A 20,376-nucleotide genomic window follows, 5' to 3' on the forward strand; every position below is an offset into this window, starting at 1 on the left:
ATTATGAAAAGATGATGCTCAACATTGGCGCATTTAAATGTAGCATATATAGGCTAGTGCAACAAATATTACCAGCTATAAATATGTAGTCCGATTGTGGTATTCTTAAATACTAACAACAAGCCACAAGGAGTAGTTCGACCGCATCTCGTCGCTCATGACAACATATCGTTTATTTACAAGCTCCTTCTCAAACGAGGCTACAGTCGCTGGCCACATAAATAACAAGTTTAAATGGAACCATCCATAGGCACTATCATTAATGAATATAGCTTCGCAACTAGGAAGATTGTAAAATGATTCTCTAGTTGTATGTGTTTGAGAATATCACGACATGCCCCATAGGCGGGAAACCCGACTACACTCACACCCACCGCCTACTCGCAGTGTGCATTTGAGAATCGAGTCTCTGATCTGGCCATGTGATTAATGTATGCAAAAATCATTTGTATAAAAATTGTTGAACCTGAGCCGAATTCGTGCAGGGTACTAGATGTTTGCACCGCATAGAGTTGTTGCTAAAAGCATATACACAACATTTGTCAACCCAGATGTGAAAAGTGAGAAGTACAATCTGTTAAGAAAGCTCATAGCAATCGCTGAATATAGTTACGTGTCCAAAATAATTCATTTTATTGCAGTGTACTTTTAAATTTATTTTTTATTTTTATTTGGACGAAGGATTATTTTATTACTACTGTTTTTAAATTAGTTAACCTTTAACAACTCTTTAATTTGACTTTTTTTAATGCTATTTTTTTGTAATTTAGTGTAATTTAATATTTGGGTTGTTAATGAAACCAATCTTAAGTAATTGTTTAAATAATATCCGAATATCGTACTGGGTTTTAATTTTTGTTGTTTATCTGTTTTTAAATTGTCATTTTGTTTACTTATTTATGTTTGTTTTTTTAATTTATCAAATGTAAAGCGTTCTTTTAATTATTGTGTAAAATTCTGTTTTGGATAAATGTTTTTGTGTAGAGTTATTTTCTGAGAATCCATCATGATGTGTACTATATGTGTTTTATTCTTGTTTCGCATATACATATGTAAATTGACTAAGGTAAAGACGTAATGTTATTGTTGGATCAGCTGTTGTTGTTCGTTAAGTTTGCTAGCCGATGATTTTCATTTGTATTCATGAAATGTTCCGTAGTGAAAGTGTGTAGGTGAGCGCGTATTCACTGTTTAGAAATGCTTATGAGTCTGCAAGATGGGCGAGGACTGGCTGAGTAGTTTAATAATTTACTACGACAACCTGTCAAATTATTATATATTTTGTGTTATTGTGTCTTTGGGTGCTGTGATGATGGCGTGGTGGGTTACAATATTCAATTTCAAGACTACTATTAATGAAAATACTAACGTGAGTACCTATTAATTCATTATATCGACTTAGATGTGCATACGTAGTTCAATTATAAGCCCATATTGTTTAAAATTACCGTAATCCGGGGTATTCAAGCGATATTAGTAGTACTAGAATGTCGACATTCTGGAAATTCAGTAAAACTCTGTGATTGGGCAGGAAATTATTTGAATTGGTCATGGAAAGTCGGGGAATTTAATTGAATTGGTCAGCGAATGTCGGGGAATTAATGGAAACCCTGGAAAAGTGGCAGCATTTAGAGGTGCAAAATTCATTCTCAAGTCAGCCATCATTGAGACTGTAAAAGTATTTTTTCTTTCATACAGTGTTGTAGTGCATATACACACTTTTAAATGGTGTTTGCAAGGTTCTGTTAAATATAATAGGAAATAACAAAGATGAGAGAGAAATAGGCCTGCTGTGGGGATGGTTGGAGCTGAATTTTCTTTATTTCTCTCAGATTTTGAAATATTGGTACATTATTTTAAAGAGCACGGTCAGGGAAAGGTAATCATCCGATGTCACAGCTTTTTAGAATGCAATGAAAAAAAAATTGGAAAACAGTGTTTTCACACACTACACACGTTCCTAAATTTATTCCAAAGGAATGGTTTCGTAATTCCTACTAGTTTGTGAAAAAATTTAAATTTTATATCTTACATTATAACACCTGTGATTTTACGCTGGCAACACCATTCATTGTTTACCCGCTATAAATTTTGAATACCTATATGTTTTCCCTATATGTACTAGAGATGTTCCTGAAGTAACCCTGAAAGGATTTCTTAATTCCTACTGGTTTGTTTACGATACCGAATTTATGATTGGTTGAGAAAAACGAAGGGGATATTAATGACATCATAGTAGTAGGGCATGGAGGTAGGAAAAAGTTTCGAAATAAAAAAAAAATAATTGGTAGAACTGAGGGCAATGTTTTGATTGTAGCATGTAGGTAATGGAAGTTACTGAGTTGGTATAACTGGAGGTTATTGTTTTGTTGTTAGCGAGATCATTTGTTTTTGATCCAGGTGGCATGATCCTGTTGGCTTGATCCTGTGGTACATGATGCTTGCTGTTCTAGTTCAGTTCATCGGAAGATCCTGCACTTAAAATAAATTGCGAAATAGGAAAGAATTATGATGGAAAAAAATCTTTTTTATTCGACTTATGACCATAATTCGTTATTATATGACAATTTTTTTATGTACAGGATCTTCTGCTGTACTGAACTAAAACAGCAAGCATCATGTACCACAGGATCAAGCCAACAGGATCCTGCAATTAGGATTAAGCCTTCATGATCCAAGGATAAAATTCAATATATAAAACGGAAGAATTATTGTATTTTTAATTCTCCATAGTTGGCTACAGTTGTGCTAAAAGAAGAGATTCACGATCGTGGATAAAGAATGACTGGCAGTGTGAAAAAACAATATTGTAATGTAAGCTTTAAACTGTTAGTTTTCACGAACCAGTAGGAATCAAGAACCCATATTTACAGGGTAAATTTAGGGACATTTCTAATTCTTGAAAAAAATATTTTTGTTTTTATTTACTTTTTGTTTCACGAAGCATTGATGTACGATACTGGTATAGTAATGTAAGCGATAAACTATTATTTTTCACAAACCAGTAGGAATTAAGAAACCATCCATTCAGGGTAAATTTAGGGACTTGTGTAGTGTGTGAAAACCATGTTTTCCAATTTTTTTTCTTTTTGTTCTAAAAAGCTGCGACGTCCGATAATTACCCAGGGAAATGTAAATTTTCGGACAGATAATGTCAGGAAAATTTTACGACAGATTTGTGTGAACGCTGATCTCCATAGTGTTGTCGGATGCACACCTGCTTACGGTGCGAGGGGTTCTGGGTTCGAGTCTCGGGTAAGTCATGGGTGTAACATTGAAATGCAGACATTATGTTGAACATGAAATGGTATTTAGATTGCGAAAGAGAGTAATGACCCTATAGTAGTGGGCTTCGTGCTGAAGGCTAGCCCCCTCATTAAAAAAAAAAAAAAGATTTATGTGGATATCTTCAAAACTCAAAAATACCATTTTTTTAAAGTATGTATTAAAAAGAAGCTGTGACTTTCAGCACCAAAATATCTAAAGCTGTAACTGAATTGATCTCAAATATACACGGCTACAAAAAATGTAAAAGAGCTAATATGAAAAATACCACATATTAAGCCATCGGAGAGAGTATTTTCAAGGCTAGCTCAGTTTTGCAAAATATGTATTGACTAAACTACGGTGCATATGTAATTACATACTTGTATTAACAGTTATCTCCGGTTCCACCAGGTGCCGGAAGCAGATATAGTCGATGAAGAAGATGGCTGCGATGCACAGGATGGAAGCTTGCTCGCGAAACTGAAGGTCGCACGCCAGGAAGCGATAGTGCAGTGCTTGTCTGCCAGCCTGACGGAAGAGCAGCTCGAGGAAGAGCGAGAGTAAGGTTCTTTGCAAGTGGTTACACCTAGAGACGCTAGTTTTCCGGAACAGTATTTTGGGGAAAATTTTCGGGGCATTAGCTGAAAAATGTTTTGCAAATTTTCCGTGTTATACTTTCACATAACACTTAAATAAATTTCATTAATAATTTCATACAAAAGGAACGAAATAAATAGACGTATAGTTTTTTTTCTTTACCACAGAATAGCGCATATAACATTTTCTGATGAATGGGTAAGATCCATGCTACCCTCTTACCACTGAAAGAAAAGAAAAAAAATTGTTTTAACAGTACCTACTAATGTTCAGAAAAAATTTTTTTGTATAACACATATCAACCTATCTTAAAATGATGTAAATCTGTTCTGATAATGGAAAAAAAAATAAAAATTTCTGGAACAATAACTATCTTTATTTTTCCAGAAAATTTTCAGAACGGATAATTTTCCTCGTCAAATTTTCACACTCACATATCTAGAACCCTGTTGACCAGTATGGTTCCTGCTCTCTGGTTATGAATGTAAGGAGGGACAGATGTGTGATGAAGGTTTAGGAGCAGGTGAACGAAAGGGGAAACACAGACATCAGAACACCAGTCGAGGGCCATGCAAATGAGTAAACAGTCTGGCATTAGCACCTATTTACCCCACCCATTCTTTTGGTAGGTTATCATTCTCAACTCATCACTTCTCATTCTGCTGTGATGATTTCGATGTTGATGAGACATTAAGCCCATTGATTTATTCATTTAACTTTAACAATTTTTCTTGTTAACATACTTGGATGTCTATTCCGAATATTTGTGTGCAGTGTTATTAGTTAACAGTTTCACACCATAAAATTTATGAGAGCATTTCCAATTTTTATGCATTTTTCTCTCATGAAAACAAATAATAATGTTTCTCATTCCTGGCCTTGCCTGTTTTTCAGGACCGAAAAGCAACAGCTGAAAGCAATATTCGAGCTACTCCAAAAGCAGGGTGAGAAATTTCAGGTTGGCTCCATGGAGGAGCTAGAAGACCAACTTCGTCTCTACCGGAGATAGCAGCGCCATCTTCCCTCTGCACGTGTGTCCAGTCTTCTTTAGGCTGGGTCGAGTCTGCGGGAACTCGAGTGTACATTCTGTATAGAATGATATGTACACTCCTTGTGGGCACCTCAGAAGCCCTCAAAAGGAAGCATGTCCCAGCCAGACGTAAAATTCAGTGAATGTGCACTTCAACATTGAGAGTTGTGCAGAAGGCTGGGCTTAATCGTGTACTATTCTGAACAAAGTTATTGTCCCTCCTTAAACTTTCTTACATAGTGCTGGTTCCATACATAAAATGTATAAAGGTATCCATATGGGTGCGATAAGCTTACGGCTACAGGCTTCCTAGGAAAGTTTAAGGTTCAGCAGGTAAGCTTGAGGCTCAGTCTCACAATCCATGATGATTTTTTTTTTAATTTTTTCATTATATCTTTTATTGAAATACTATTTATAAAATTTTAACTCCATACCTGCCTTCGCATTGGTGGTTTTGTCACAAATATTTTCAACAGATATTCGCTTAGTGTAAAATGTAAGAAGTCGCGCAAGTCTCTGTAATCATTATTAGTTGTGCGACTTCTACACCCAGGATAACACTTAAGTGAATACATATATTTAGGAAATATTTGTGGCATAACAAAATATAAAAGGGAGGCATCAAGTTAAAATTGAAGAAATTACAATCAGGGCTCGATTTTAGCGCCTGTCCGCCTGCCCGGGACAGGCAAAATCTCGTCCGGGCAGGCAAAATAAAAAAGGCAACTGTCCGGTGGACAGGTGCAACTTGTGACGCCGAGGTTATTCGCACGCACTAATGCAGCAGAGGTGATTAATAACATTTATGCGACCACAACCGCAAATAAAACGTCTTTTACAATATCTATAAATAAACAATAATGGCTGCTCTTTTGTGACAGACGACTCTGGCTATTGTATACCGCGGGAAAAAAAAGTAGGTTATGTACAAGCCGTGCTGAAATCTTCTGAATCATAATCTGAATTATAATTCTTAAAATCTTGCGTAACGTCATGATTCACGTAACATATTCGTATTCGTATGCTAGAGATGCAAAACATCTCACACCGATGATGTTTGTTTTTGTTGCCATGTTTTAATATTAATTTCGTTGCAGTGCAGCTAACAATTACGTAATTTACCGTTGTATACTTTCAAAATATATTTTTTTAAATTTATTGTCTTTATAAATCGCGACTTTACTAATTCCTTGCTCTACTTTAACATAGTTTGTTAACAGAAAAGCGTTTTCGCGTGGTTAACATTTCACGGCGTACTCCAGATACAGCTGACAGTGGCCGCAGTGACTACGACTGCTTGAAAATTCGCCTGTCAACTGTTGCATCAAAAAATAAACATTACTTGTTTACAGAGGACACGGTAATCTTTTACAGTTTATCTTGTCACGGCGTAAAATCATCTGGATCAGTTTTTGTTACGGGCTGCTAAAGCCTGTAAAGACTGAAGTCTATAAAGACAGACTGGCGAAACTGTTTAAATGATGATATACTGTCTGCCCTCATGCGTGTTCAATTACAGTCACCTTTTGAAAGTGAGTTTGATCCAGCACCAGCAATAAATCTCTGGTATCATAATGTTCAGAGAAAACGTCGACCCTTTCAACCTCCTTATCGAAGATTTTCAAGAGAGAATCAGCAAAGTAATTCGTGAAGTGACTCGGACAGAGACTCGTCTGAAAATGATGATTAAATAAGGATGTTAAGTGTGTGATAAAAATAGGTGCAAAATATAGCAAAAATCCTTTTTTCTCACTTTTTCAGAGACTTTGAAATTTTTTTTATTTGGGTAAAACAGCGGACAGGCAAATTGGATGGCGGACAGGCAAATTTTCGATTACACCTGTCCGTTGGGCAGGTTAAAATATTCCTTAAAATTTAGCCCTGATTACAATTAAATTAAAGTAATAAAATATAGTCAACATTACATGGGAGACTGGACCTTAAAAACATAGCAGTTAACATGTATTTTTATCCTGGATTTTAGTCTATGATTTCATTCTAGTGTTAAATAACAACAATAAGTTAAATAAAAAAAAGTAGATTAAACTGTTTTTTGTTCATGAAGTGAGACTGCTGCAGATGGCGCAGACAACATTTTAGATGATACACGTGGATAACAGTTTTAGCTTGAAACTTGTCCTGATCATGCTGTAGATAGAGCCCTTAGGTTGCTTTAGTGTAAATTATACATAGTCAACAAGCTTCATACAGTGAAACTTCTCTTTGATGGACACTTGTGAAAAAGTAACACACTTAAATCACCCAGTGGTTCTCACAGGGGAATAACTTCCTAATACAGTCGGCACTCAATGATTCAACATCTCTCGTCTCGGCACAGAGTTGCTCGCGTTCAGACTTTTTCAGGTGGATTGGATGGTCGACGCTCTCGATGAAAAGTTAGTTAAGAGACTTATCAAACAGTAATGTTCATGTGTATATTTTATGTCATAACACTGTATGTAAATTTTTCTTTGGTAATCCTAAATCTAACTTGATGTTTGATAATCTCGCAAAATTTGCTAACCTGGCATGGCGTTAGTCCTGAACGTGCTTTTACCATACTGTACATTTTAAAATGTACATGTGGACACCTATTTGAGGTAATTACATGTACATTTTAAAATGTACATGTGGACACCTATTTGAGGTAATTACATGTACATTTTAAAATGTACATGTGGACACCTATTTGAGGTAATTACTTTAAAATAAATGTTATCATCATATTGGCATATATCGTACAAAAATTGTGGATTTCGAAAATTCAAAATTGGGTACTCTGATGACTACTTGTATTTCTTTTTATCCTTCCTGTTACTATTCCCCAAGATTTTGTACTTTGAATATGAAATTATGATGATAATATTGCAATATGTATACATTGGTGAGACAAACAAACATGTAAAGGGTTGGATGTTTCAAGATTATTGTTAATATTTTTTTTCTTGCACATTATTTTATTTTGACCTTTGGAGACCTAGATTACAATTTGAAGGATAGAGTCAAGGTACTCTTTGTGATTCTAATTAGAGATTTGGATCAGAGAAAATTGGGATCTGACTCATCAGTCACTAGTAAAATTGAGAAATTTTTGGAAGATCTAGGATTCTAATTTTGAACTTTTTTGTAATGTTTATGCAACATCAGATTTAAAAAATTTATCGTGGTTATTTCGCATTTGCGAATTTTCCGGGACTCTACTTATGACCTCAGTGTCAATAAGACAAACTAATTGATAACGAGAGAGTAAATATTTTATGTGAGGAGACAAGACTACCTGCAAGGCACAAATCACATGTGGTTTATGTATTACGCATTACTAAATTTTGGAATAGTCTGTGAAGTGTACTAAAAAAATGGTTGTTTATGGAGAGTGCCACTGTATGTAGATGATTAAAATCGTGTCTCCATTCTACACTCTTATCAGTTATCATTTATTCTTTAACTTACGTTACAGCAATGCATTTCATGACAACATTTTTTACAACTAGTACCGAGAGCTGTGTTCATAAGTAACTTCTTGCATGGTCAGGCATCTCCAGGGAATGTGTTAGACACATAGGTCATTTCTACACAGAAATAACACTGGGGGAAAATAAGTTAATCCCCGTTCTTTAGTAGTGTTGACTTAATTTTTTATGTTTTCACTGCAATGTACTGTATTGCCACATAGTAGTATTTTATATATTTTTTTAGTTATGTTTTGCTGTAATTAAAAATAGAAAAGTAATTTTTTGTTATGGAATTTAGAATGTAACAAGCGGTAGTTACAGCTGCCAGGGTGGTGTTTTATGATGTAATTTGTTATTAAACAATATTTATATTGCTGTTTGATTGTGTTTGTTATTTTCCCAGTTTATGGTTTTTATTTTTGTGTGATTATATAAATGTTTTGAATATTATTTGTGAAATTTAGTCTACAATCTGCAGTGGACTGCCAGATTTTTGTGTGAGAGACTTTAAAATCATTGTACTGAACTTCAGTGACAGACTTAAGACAAAGAAAGAAGTAAAAATGTGTTACTTTAAAATCATTTCATGCGATGTGAACTTTACGAAACTAGATATATATACATTTTTTTTACATTATGGAAGACACAATATTTAGGTAGAGAAAAGAATGAATGGTCATGTTTTAGTGCAATTTCTGTTTTATAAGTTTTATTTTTTATAAAATATTTCTATGAATAAATTCTATGAATATGGTGCAAAATTAGACATTCAAGATGTTAATAGTTTCTTAATTATTATTTTTAAACAAAGTAGTGACATTTTCATGTAGGTGCAAGCAACAATTTACTGAAACAAAATAAAAATCTGCAAACATTTGTATTTTTCAAGTACATTCCAGAAACTATAAAGTAAAAATGGGAAGCATAATTAAATTTTATAATCTACAAAATATTTCAGCTTAATAACTTATCTCGGCAGGGGACAGCTTCTTTGTGTAAGCTTCACGAGCCTGGTTTTTTTGTTAGTAAAGCAGAAGTTGAACCCATCACTAGTTGAAAGTCATTGTCAATTATATACTTTTTCAAATATGTAGAAAAAAAAACATTTAGAAGTTCTGAATTAGATAACCGGCATAGTTTGCAATTTTATGTACAATATTTCTGCAAAGTTTCATGAGCATGCAAGTAGCAAATATGTATATTATTTGCTTCATAAGAACAAGGGACTTTGTTTTAGTTTAATTTCTATTACCCTAACAACGAATTTAAGTGTTCTTTTCCATCTGCGTGAATTTTTTTTATTTCTGAGCACGCTTAATGTCAGCAGCACTTGTGTAACACTAATCATAATGCAATAAAATATAATGTGACTAATTAAAAAAAAAACTATAGCTTACACTTTAATTAATAGCTATCTGTTTATTTTCTTACCTATTTACTTGAGCCATTAAAAATCGTACAATTATTTATATTCCTGTGTGTTCAGTCATGTTTATTTTACACCATCTGGCAAGTCAGTTGCAGCTCTGGTGTATGAAGTAATACCTAATGAAGATATACTACACGTGAAGCTCTACAATAAAATGCAATAATTACAACTGCTTTATAATCGTGTAAATTTGTTTTAACAGGAGCAATTCTTGATTGAAATGGTAGTCCACAATTACACTTCAATGGTTGTGGAACAAATGATTTTGATTAAGCATGGACCCTTACGTAGTAAAAAAGTATTTGATTAACGCTCTTGTTTTCCTGGAACGAATCAGGGAGTTACTTCGATGTGTGAGTTTATTTGTAAGACACTAAATTAGATGAGGATTCTAAGAAAAGGGACGATGGAAAAAAAAAAAAGTATTTATTACAGAAGCCATTTACATAACATGAAACATGATTACCAGATTTATATAAAAAATACTGGAGCAACGTCACTCCGCCATGCTGCACAGGCTCATGGTGTCCTTGTCGACGACGGTGGAGCTCAAGCTCTGCTTGTGGAAGAGGTGGGCGGTGAGCCCCGACAGGAACATGGGGATGGAGGCCTGCTCTTTCAAGTGGAAGTCAATCATGTCCTTCAGCGTCCTGGAGAACGGCGTCTCTAGGAGGTCCAGCGACCCCTGTGTGTTCTGCTGCAGACAACCGCAATCACTGTCGCTACAAGCACCTCATGAACCAGCCCAAGAAGAAAACAAACCCTCTATTTAACGATCGCAATAACCTCGATTAACATCACAAATTAAGTCAATTAAATTAATTGTGCCTTTGGGACGCCAAAAAATGGTAAAGAAACTCGACATAAGAGTTTTAAAAAAGAGGCAAAAACTGAGCATAAATTCTTTGCTGTAAATGCAGTTTTTAAATAAACAGTGGATTTCTGTGCCATGTCATGAATAAAATAAGGTTTAAAGCAACATATCAAATTTCAGTAAATATGGCTTCTTTGTGCACGTTCATTTTACCAAAATAGAAATATTTTGGAAAGTCAATTGGCAGCACTGAATTTATAAACATTGCTACTTCTGTTCTTAAACATAAACAATCACTTTGAAAAGTAGTTGTATTCGTTTAATAGAATCATTTCCAATAAAAATCTGAAACTAATTTAATGTTAACACGCGATTATTCACAATGTCCAAAAATGAATTGTGTAATAAAATTTCACCATAAAAATTGGACATTTTGAGATGCTCCAACATTCACACTCAAGTACCTAAAATTTCATGTTCAACTTCAAACATTTGTGAAGAACTGCCAGATTGGATGGATTTTTTTTTTCATCTGTGAGTTAATGGAAGTTCCAGTTAATATTTAAAAACAGAAGTATTTCTGACATTTTATTTATAATTGCTTATTGTTTCCACTATAGTGTAACAAAAAAAATTTATTTAACAGTTCCCTCTTTTAATGTTTTCCTGGTTTTTACATTGGTCCCATGAAAAAAGTAAAAACAAGGCTCTAATGTATCTAAATTAGCATGCATGTCGACCCAGATCTACATGGATTAGCTCAACAATATTCAGCTATGTATATGTCTATTACATTACTTGGTGCAAAGCTAAGTGTATGGCTGCGGTGGTAAACATACTTAATCACGTTTTAAATATGATAATAATTGTTCGTAGTACAGTTATATCTAGTGTTCTATTATCACTGTGCTGCTTATTTTTCCAAAATATCAACCAAATTTACCCACAGAAGGGTCACCACTGTGTAGCCCTGGAATACAGATCGCACCATGTATCTGTCTTTAGTAAAGTTACAGGGATACAAGTAAGTCTTGGCTCCATGTCTCACCTCAAATCACCAATGATGGCTGCAGTTTTGCCCGGGAATGTTGCATTTAAAAACTGGGTAATCTCATGCAAAAAAAAAAATTGTTGGGTCACAGTTTTTTTTTTTTTTTTTAAATCTGTCAAAATAGACACATGGAGATCGTGTACAGTGCCAGTTTACGGACATTTATAATGAGGGAGGAAGGGAGAATCATCAACATCGCTACATTACCATAGGCACTCATAGAATGCACATTCACAACTTTGGCTGGTTTATTATTTTTGATTGTACCCTCCTCCAGCCAAATGCCAGCCCAGCATGTCATGTCACTTGCCGGCATCAGTTACACGCTATGGCCGGGCAGACGTGGTAAAACTGCTCCATTCATAGTGCTTTACACGCTTTGTCGAGATATTTTAGTTACTCGATATATTATGATTATATTAAATAGACAAATAGTACATCCACAGGAGTATTATTTACGCACTTAATGTCACAATGCAATTATACAGTTTTTTTTTAAAGTAACTCACATAAGGTTTTGTACTACATTATTTAAACTAAAAATTGGCATACAATGTGTGACCCATATATAAATATAAGTAGAGGTACTCTTATTTTGTTAATGACGAAATCGCGAAATTTTACAAACGATTTTGGAACTACATTCTAAGCACTTACAAATGAGTTCCAAACGCCTATTTTGATTTTACAGCATTTCGTTTTCACGAAATAACTGGCGATGCCGTGAAATTCATTACTATTTGCGATATTTTTGTTGTTTCACGAAATATTCGCAAAATGTCAGAATTTTAACGCGATATGAATATTAAGTTTCACAATAATACTTTTGCCGCAAAACGTATTCGTTTAGTACACCAAAACATCGTAAGCCATCTTTATTATGAGATGCGCCATAGATAAGTTGAAGCAAAATAAATACCAAACACTCGGCCTGAAAGCGGCACCCATTTATCAGCGTTCTTAGCGGGATGTGGATGAAGTTAGCCCTTTGGCCACATTCGTTTCCGTTGCAGAGATACTTATCTCTGTTCCGTTGTTGTATTGCTTGTAAATAATAACAGAGAGGTTATGGGATTTTACCGTCGCAATACACCGGTCATGTGAAATGACCAAATGAGGTTTGAAAAGATCCTACGTTTCATGTAAATAGGTAAATGTGAACGAAAATAGGTAGTTGCGGTTTGTTTTGTTTGAAGTTTACTTGGTTTACTTGATACTTCACAATGCCTAAGGTCGTATCAGTGTTTGAACGAGCTAAAGAATACGAGCATGAAGGATTCATTGTTTTTAATAAAGAAAAGCGGATAATGATGTGTAAATTTTGCAATACGGTATTAGATTGGAAAAGGAAAGATACTTGTGAAAAACACTGCAAACAGCGAGCATCTCATTTAGAGAAGAAAAAAAGTCAAAAAACACCATCAGGTTGTGGAGTCAAACGGCAAGTGACACTCGAAGATAATATTGTTCTCCATAAACGAGCAAAGGAAATTAAAGTCAAATTTGCAAGCGATACAGTGCGTGCATTTGTTTCTGCAAATATTCCCCTAGAGAAGCTAGATCACCCAGCTATGAGGGAATGGTTAAATGAATACATGAAAGGTTAGTCAAGGAAATGTGTTACGGTTCTAACGTCCTAATAAACACAATTTGATGGGAAAGAGGCCGGAAAATGTTAAGTAAAACAAAATTATAGTAAATTAAAAAAAAAAATTTTGAGCCTGTACATGTACTATAAATACTATAATCATTGTAATTAACTAATTTTTTAGGGAACCCTTTCTTAGATGTTTACCAAACTATTTGGCCAAAGTGGCCAATTCACCTGACAGAAAAAATTATTCTATATAAAGTTTTGTGCAGGAACATAGCATAGGCCTATTTAATACTCAAAATGTTTAAATACATAAACACAGACTGTAAAATTCTAGACACTATTTGTGATGTAAAATTTAAGTAATGTGTATATAATCTACTAGATAACATTTACACTTCTGTAAGGCTTACGCAGGAATCTAGTGATTGCTGTATCAAGTATCATGTACAGCTTTGGTTTGTATCATGAAATTAAATAATTAGTAGAACAAATGCACCCATTTAACAAAAAAAATATATTTTTTTACCGAAATATAGCACCGAAATCCTATAGTTTATTTACCGAAATCAGGCAGTTTTATTTACAATTTTTCACGGGCTCTAAATATAAGTAAATTCTGACCGTGTTTTGTTCTTGCATTTGAAAACTTTTTTTAGTTAAATTTTTTTTTTTTTAAACTGTGAATTTTCCATAAGTTGGCGTTTGGTAAGTTTCCATGGAGAGTAGCAGCGACAGATGGATAGTGAAACAAATATCTCGTGGGTTCCAAACCACTTCTGTTTTTACGTTCCCGTCATTGTAGAACGAGCCTTAGCACTCGCATGAGCTACAAGCCACTGAGCATTCCCAACGCCCACCTTGAACATGAGATAGTCCGATGGCGACTCTGCGTACACGCTGATCAGCTTGTACTCCTGTGGCTCTTCGCGATCAACCGTGTAGCCCGTCAGCATGTAGACTGCCTCGCGGTACTCTTGGCTGGTGTTGCGGAACGCCTCCTTCAGGCGCATCATCTTCACCTCGTTCTTCTTCACCTCGTCCCGCAAGTCTGTAAATACCTGGCTGGGTGAATTCTAAATACTCTACTCTAAAATATTTTTTTCATATAAATTACTCAAATTTAATAATAAATTCTTAATGACAAGTGCCAACAAAATAAGTTTATTAGGCATAAAATTAATTACAGCAGAATCCCGCCGATGCGATTCCCTCTGATGCGTCCATTCCGTTTATACAACCGTTTTTTGAGAAACCGTGAAAAATTTGAGCAGAGAAAGTCGAAAATTTGAGTAAAATTGGCTGAAAAACAAGTCTGTTACACTTTGTTGGGCGCTGTGTGTTCACGTTTATCTTGGCGAGAGCTGTACTGTAAGCAGGCAGGCATACAAAAGACGGCTAAAAAATAGATATCACCCCCTCTAGCCAATACAGGTAAACTACGCATCACCTGATAGCATCTACGCGCGTCTATTGCCGTCCCAGTCCCGTGCCTTTGTCTTGCGAATGGTTAGTGTGATCTTGCTCACTTGTGGATACGCTACTCTCGCTTGTTGATTCGGATTTATCTTGGTTTTTATTAGTGATTGTTGATGACTTATTAAGCTTTGTTTCTTGGACACCGATTTGGTTACACTACTGGTTTGGTTTTGTGAATAATTGTTGAGAACACACGCATTTGTTTTTGGATTTTGATTTGGTAACATTGTTGGCTTGATTCTATGAACGACCGTTGATGACACACGCAGTTTTACACGGATTTTGATTTGCTTACAATTTTGGCCTGATTTTGCAAAGCATTGTTGACGATTCGGCACTTCTAAGGTATTCGTAATGTATGTATTGTATTTAAGGAGACGACATATTAGGTGCTTCAAGTGTGCGTGCGAGATAAGATAAAGAAGGTGAGAGGGCGAGACCTGCCAGCCAATATATTTGTGGGAGGGGAGACACATAAAAGAGAGCCAGCCCTGCAGCAAGCGTCACACTCTCGCTAGCTAACAATGCTGCTGGTCGCCAGCCTCACACACACACACACACACACGCACACTAGGCGCATGCTCAATGCGCAGTCACAAAGTAGTGTTCAAGGCTGACCGAGATTGCCAGAGCCTGAAAAGTTTGGACAATTATCCACCCGAGCCCTCCTAAAGTCAAATTTCGCTGCCCGACCATGCCTAACTGACACGCAGGCCTAGTGTCTAAACAACTTACTGCCTGCCCAAGTCGGCAAACACATATACTTTGCTACGTTCCATTGTCAGCCAGTGAATAAAATACAAGTGTCTGTGTCACCAGACAGTGGTGACTGGCGAGTAGATGCGTGCGCAGCCAGCAGCTCCGCTCTCCTTCCCCTCACTTACCCGTCCACATCCCTCCCCTCCTATACTTACCCTACTTCTCGCATTCCTGCACGTCAGCCGGACAGACCAGAGAAATAAGCGCCGCCCGACCACCCCTCACGTACATATTGATATTGTGTCACGTGACGCAACCTTTCAAACGCCACACTAATACAGCCTGCAAGACACATAATAAAATTTTTAATAAAAAGTTATCATTTCAACACTAAATCGTCTGATTTTTCTATACAAAGATGGCGAAAATGGACACATTGCACTGTGTTGGTGATTTTTTAAATGTATTTGGATATATTTGTTGGGGGGGGGGGGGGGGGGGGGGGGGGGTAAAAATGGGCAGAATTCTCTATTGCGACCTTTCCGTTTATAAGTCCGTTTTCCCAGAAACATTCTACTGTATAAAATGTGCCTTTAATGCATTTGCAATATTCTAAACACTTTCCACAGTAATATTTGATAATAAATAATAAAATTCTGTTGGTATTGCGTCCAAACGAATGTGTGCAACAAATTAAAGTTGGCCGAGGGCTTACATACGCAGAAACTCAATTTTTTTTTTTTTTTTGTTTGAAATGAACTGAAACAAGAACTGGCATGATATCTGATAACCCTGCCCACGACCGGTGACTACACTCAGGTCTCTAGCGAGGACTGACCCATGAGCTCCTTCTCCACCTGCTGCTGGTCCTCCAGGTTCCGGGTGACCTCCTGGTCGCCCTGCTCCAGCAGTCGCACTCTCGCCCGCAGCATCTTGCACTCCTTCTTCAGGTCGCCGAGCTCCGTCGCCCGGCGCGCGATCGCCCAGCGCACCGGGTTGTCCCTGCCGGCACACGCACCGTCCCTACAAGCCCTGCTCCCATCGTCTGCCAGATCCCCTGCGGCCATGCACGCAAACGTGCGAATGTCAGGTGGCATACACGCCCCCACAGATCAATCTTTGGAGATTAATAGCTAGAGCCACAAATGTTTAAGGCTTCGCCTCACTCCAGGCAGGATTTAACTTGCTCGGACATAATCAAGCCTTTTCAGAGTACTGATTGGTCGATAACAAAGTCACATCATTTGGCAGGTCTGGCATGATTAGTAGCAAAAAAATCAAACTGCAAATAAAGATAAAACCAAAATAAAATCAAGAAAGCACGCCAAAGCACCAAATAATGTAGAAATGCAAATAAATATGCACCATAAGACTATAAATGCACCTAAATGCACTTAAAATCATGAAATTAATCAGGATTGACAAAACTTAGCTACAATCAAAAAGCAGTTATCTTTTAATGTTTTGAATTTAATGTATGTAATTTATTCCGCATAAAGATTTGCACCAAATTATACTAGTACCTAAATTAATTGCAAAAAGTTAATTAAACTTAGTTTGATTTTGCATAATTTATTAGCAACTCATTTTTGGCATTCTGTTATCGGTACATTACATTAAAAAAAAAAAAAACTAGCAAATTAATTTTTATTTTAAATAATTCTGCCCTAGACATGTTTATCACAAATTATCTTAGCATGTATCTGTAAAAATGGCACTATGTTTGGAAGTGTAGAAGAGGCAGGGGACAAATGGCAGCGAGTGTAGGGGAAAATAATTTTTTTTTTAATATGCTGTGAAGAGACTTATTTCTTGTTAACCCATTGGAAAAGATTACTTGATTTGTCAAAATAAAGATAGGTAAGCAGCAGTTTAAAGGAAGGCCGAGGGGCCATGCGTGTATCTGGTCAGCTTGGTTGCCTTGTATATCTAATCAATATATTTAAAGCATCATTGAATGCAGATTAAAATAACCCCCCTCCCCCTACAACACGAATAACCTTAAAAAAAAATAATATTTTTTTACTGTCTAATGAAAAAAAAAAAAAAAATCATAGCAATTTGAAACTTTCCCCAGTTTTTGGTATGGACAATGTGAACTCTGGTTACCTCATTGGATTTATGTAAATTTCATGAATTTGGTTTGTGAAACCTAGAGACTCACAAAACACTTAACAAAACTGATAAAAAAAAAGTGACAACAAATTTTGTAATCACAAAAGTTCATAAAGTACAATAATATAAGGTTGAATAACAAGTTCATCCATTGAACATAGTGAGGTCAAGGTAACTTCTTCGATTCTAATTCTGACTGTATCTAGAATTTAAGGTGGTTGAAGTCAGTTTATTCATTTATATTTTTGACCGCTGTTGTTTACAACCTCACCCTCAGAATCGGAAGAGAACAGATCACACACACCTGCCGCAAGATAGGTATCTTTTTTCTTCCAGTTTTCACCTACCATTAATGACTGCAGAGTGCAGACGGAATAAAATTTTACAACTACACACGAGCACACAGTGATCCTTAATTTAACACAGGAGGAATCCAACAGACATAAAGCTAGTAGAAAATAGGTATCACAGCAGTAAGCATGCACTCTCTATAACCACTCTTCCAGGAATCCAACAGACATAAAGCTAGTACCACCTATTACAACAGTAAGCATGCACACTCTATGACCATAAGCTGATATTACAAGACATTAATCCGTAGGAGCGTAAGCTGAATATGATTATAGGGTGGGGGGGGGTGGAGGGGGGGGGGGGGGGTGGAAGAATCACTCTGCCTACTGTTTTTTTTCCTTTCAAATTATTTCCATTTGTTGGTGGGAATGAATGAATGAATGAATGATTTTTTTTTTTTAAGTCAGTACGCCCCAACATCACCCCTGCGCACGTCCCTGATCTCTGTCCCTTGGGCTTAGGAGTAATGGTACCGACACAGTGGGCAGTGAAGGGCGAGGACGTGGAAATGGTGGGGGAGGGGAGGAGGGGGCAACTCACTTGAGGCCGATGGTGAGGAGGCGTGACTGCTCGTCGCCCCGGAAAGCTCGCTCGGCCCACGCGTCTAGCTGGCTCTCCACCTCCTTCCGCCTCTTCACCTGCCGGTCGCGCTCCGCCACAAGGGCGTTCCGCTCCGCCTCTGCCTTGCGCAGCCTCTGCTCCCACTTGCCTGCGTCGGCTGCCACCCACAACACAAACACCTCACAGGTGGCCAAAATTTATTTATTTATTTATTTAATTGGTTCCGTGGATCCCACATGGAGTTGAGTGCTCTGGGATGTAATACGTACGTACGTCCGTCTGTGTATGTTATGTTAAATTTAAACGTAGGACTGTGCGGGATCCCGAAATTCGGGAAAAATTTCGGGCACATAGAGGCTTTTATCCCGTCGGAAGGGAAAATAAATTTTCCGTAATTTTAGGGAATTTTAAGTTTATCTTTAGTAGATATAACATAACCTCAAATCAATCAGCTAATGAACCTAATACAGCAGAACCTCGATGATACGTTCCCGTTTTATACATTTTCCTGTGTCATACGCCGATTAATTTTGTTCCAGCCTAAAGTACTATATTTACAATGGTTTACTTTCCCAGAACATACACTTATAAAATCATTAATTTCCCGTTTCATACGTTTTTACGAAGCGGAAAAGCCCTAAAATTCACAAATGTTCTTTTATATTCCTCCTTATAAACTACGTTTTAAAGCTACGGCCACACAGAGCGCTATGCTCGCTATGTTCGCGATGTTCGCTACGCGATCACAATATAGCCAGCTGCATCTCAGGTGCCACTGGCCACACATAACTGTGTTCGCTATGTTTGCTATGTGCGCTATGTTGGCGAAGTCGCCAGGTGTTTGGTTCTTGGCTGTTTTTCTAAAACGTCGCTGACTTGGCGCATGCGCAGATAAACAAAAACATGTGTTTTCGCGCGGAACTGTGCTGTAGGTACCCACTTCAGTGTTTACATTATTAGTATAATGTCAACAGAAAATTTTATTGAAGAAGTAAGAAAATATCCATGTTTATGGAATAAATCAATAATAGATTATATAAAGCAGGACATGCGTGATAATGCCTGGGATTTGATTTCCAAAGAGGTTAATAACCAGGTTAGGTGTAATTGCAATTTATTAGTTATCCAGTTAATGATCAAATTAAATTTCTGCCCCAAAGCTTTTCCTGTAATTTAAATTCTTCTTCTCAATTTTATTCTTGATTAGCATTAATATACTATCAAACTGAGTTGTATTTATTCTAAAGTATTCAATAAATTTGGCCTCGTCCGCACACAACTGTTTCATTAAATGATGAAATTCACCAAATTAATTTATTTTGAGATTCACTTCATGAACCCATTTCTTTTTTCGTTTGCATACTGTGAGAGCTAACAGAATATCATCCTCGTCGGAATAAGCACTCGAATCCCACGGCATGCGCCTCACCGACATCGCAAACTACACTATTCTGTGTGGCCACCTCGCGCAGCAAACACAGCGGACATTGCGAACATAGCGTAGCTTTCTGTGTGGCCGAAGCTTCAGGCTTTTATTTTGAAAAACGTTCATTGTTTACCTTTGCAAACGTAAAAAAATTACTTTAACGCACCATAGATATGGATAGTATCAGAAAGACTGTGCACTTCACTAGTAGCATCTATGGCCAGCACCAAGCGAGACTAGTGGCTTAAGCTCAAACTAGCAATGATTATGAAAAGGGTGCACGCGCTTTACCAAGGCACGGATCTCATATTTTGTGCATTCATTAATCTTTGAACTGAATATACCCGTTTGTTATTGTTTTCTTACGATCGGGTTGTTTGGTATTTTACGTTTCTAAAGTTAAAATTTTATTGAAAATTGTTGTGTTGCATAAAGTTGTTTGTAAAATTAAACATACAAGAAAAAATTTCTGATTTTTTTTAAATTTGTAATTTAGGCTTGGTGACTTTCT

At 36.5% G+C, this 20,376-nt stretch overlaps 1 protein-coding gene and 1 long non-coding RNA gene across 3 annotated transcripts in view; one reads left to right on the forward strand and one right to left on the reverse strand.

The window, feature by feature from the left end:
- The first annotated feature begins 1,049 nt into the window (after positions 1 to 1,049).
- LOC134534033 (uncharacterized) lies at positions 1,050 to 8,725 on the forward strand. Its single transcript, XR_010075432.1, has 3 exons — positions 1,050 to 1,369; positions 3,679 to 3,827; positions 4,759 to 8,725. It is a non-coding gene; the product is annotated as an uncharacterized LOC134534033 (long non-coding RNA).
- A 1,459-nt stretch (positions 8,726 to 10,184) lies between these two features.
- Positions 10,185 to 20,376, reverse strand: part of LOC134534032 (mitotic spindle assembly checkpoint protein MAD1) — a 39,872-nt gene continuing 29,680 nt past the window's right edge. The window contains exons 9-12 of one of the 2 annotated variants that reach the window (XM_063371978.1): positions 18,419 to 18,596; positions 16,251 to 16,414; positions 14,095 to 14,285; positions 10,185 to 10,472 (exon numbers count right to left, since the gene is read on the reverse strand). In XM_063371978.1, coding sequence (XP_063228048.1) covers positions 10,272 to 10,472; positions 14,095 to 14,285; positions 16,251 to 16,414; positions 18,419 to 18,596 — 734 coding nt within the window. In that variant the 3' untranslated portion in view covers positions 10,185 to 10,271. The remainder of the gene's footprint in view (positions 10,473 to 14,094; positions 14,286 to 16,250; positions 16,415 to 18,418; positions 18,597 to 20,376) is intronic. The other variant, XM_063371979.1, reaches the window with a different exon arrangement.

The sequence above is a fragment of the Bacillus rossius genome, chromosome 7 (assembly GCF_032445375.1).
Source record: "Bacillus rossius redtenbacheri isolate Brsri chromosome 7, Brsri_v3, whole genome shotgun sequence".
Taxonomy (NCBI): domain Eukaryota; kingdom Metazoa; phylum Arthropoda; class Insecta; order Phasmatodea; family Bacillidae; genus Bacillus; species Bacillus rossius.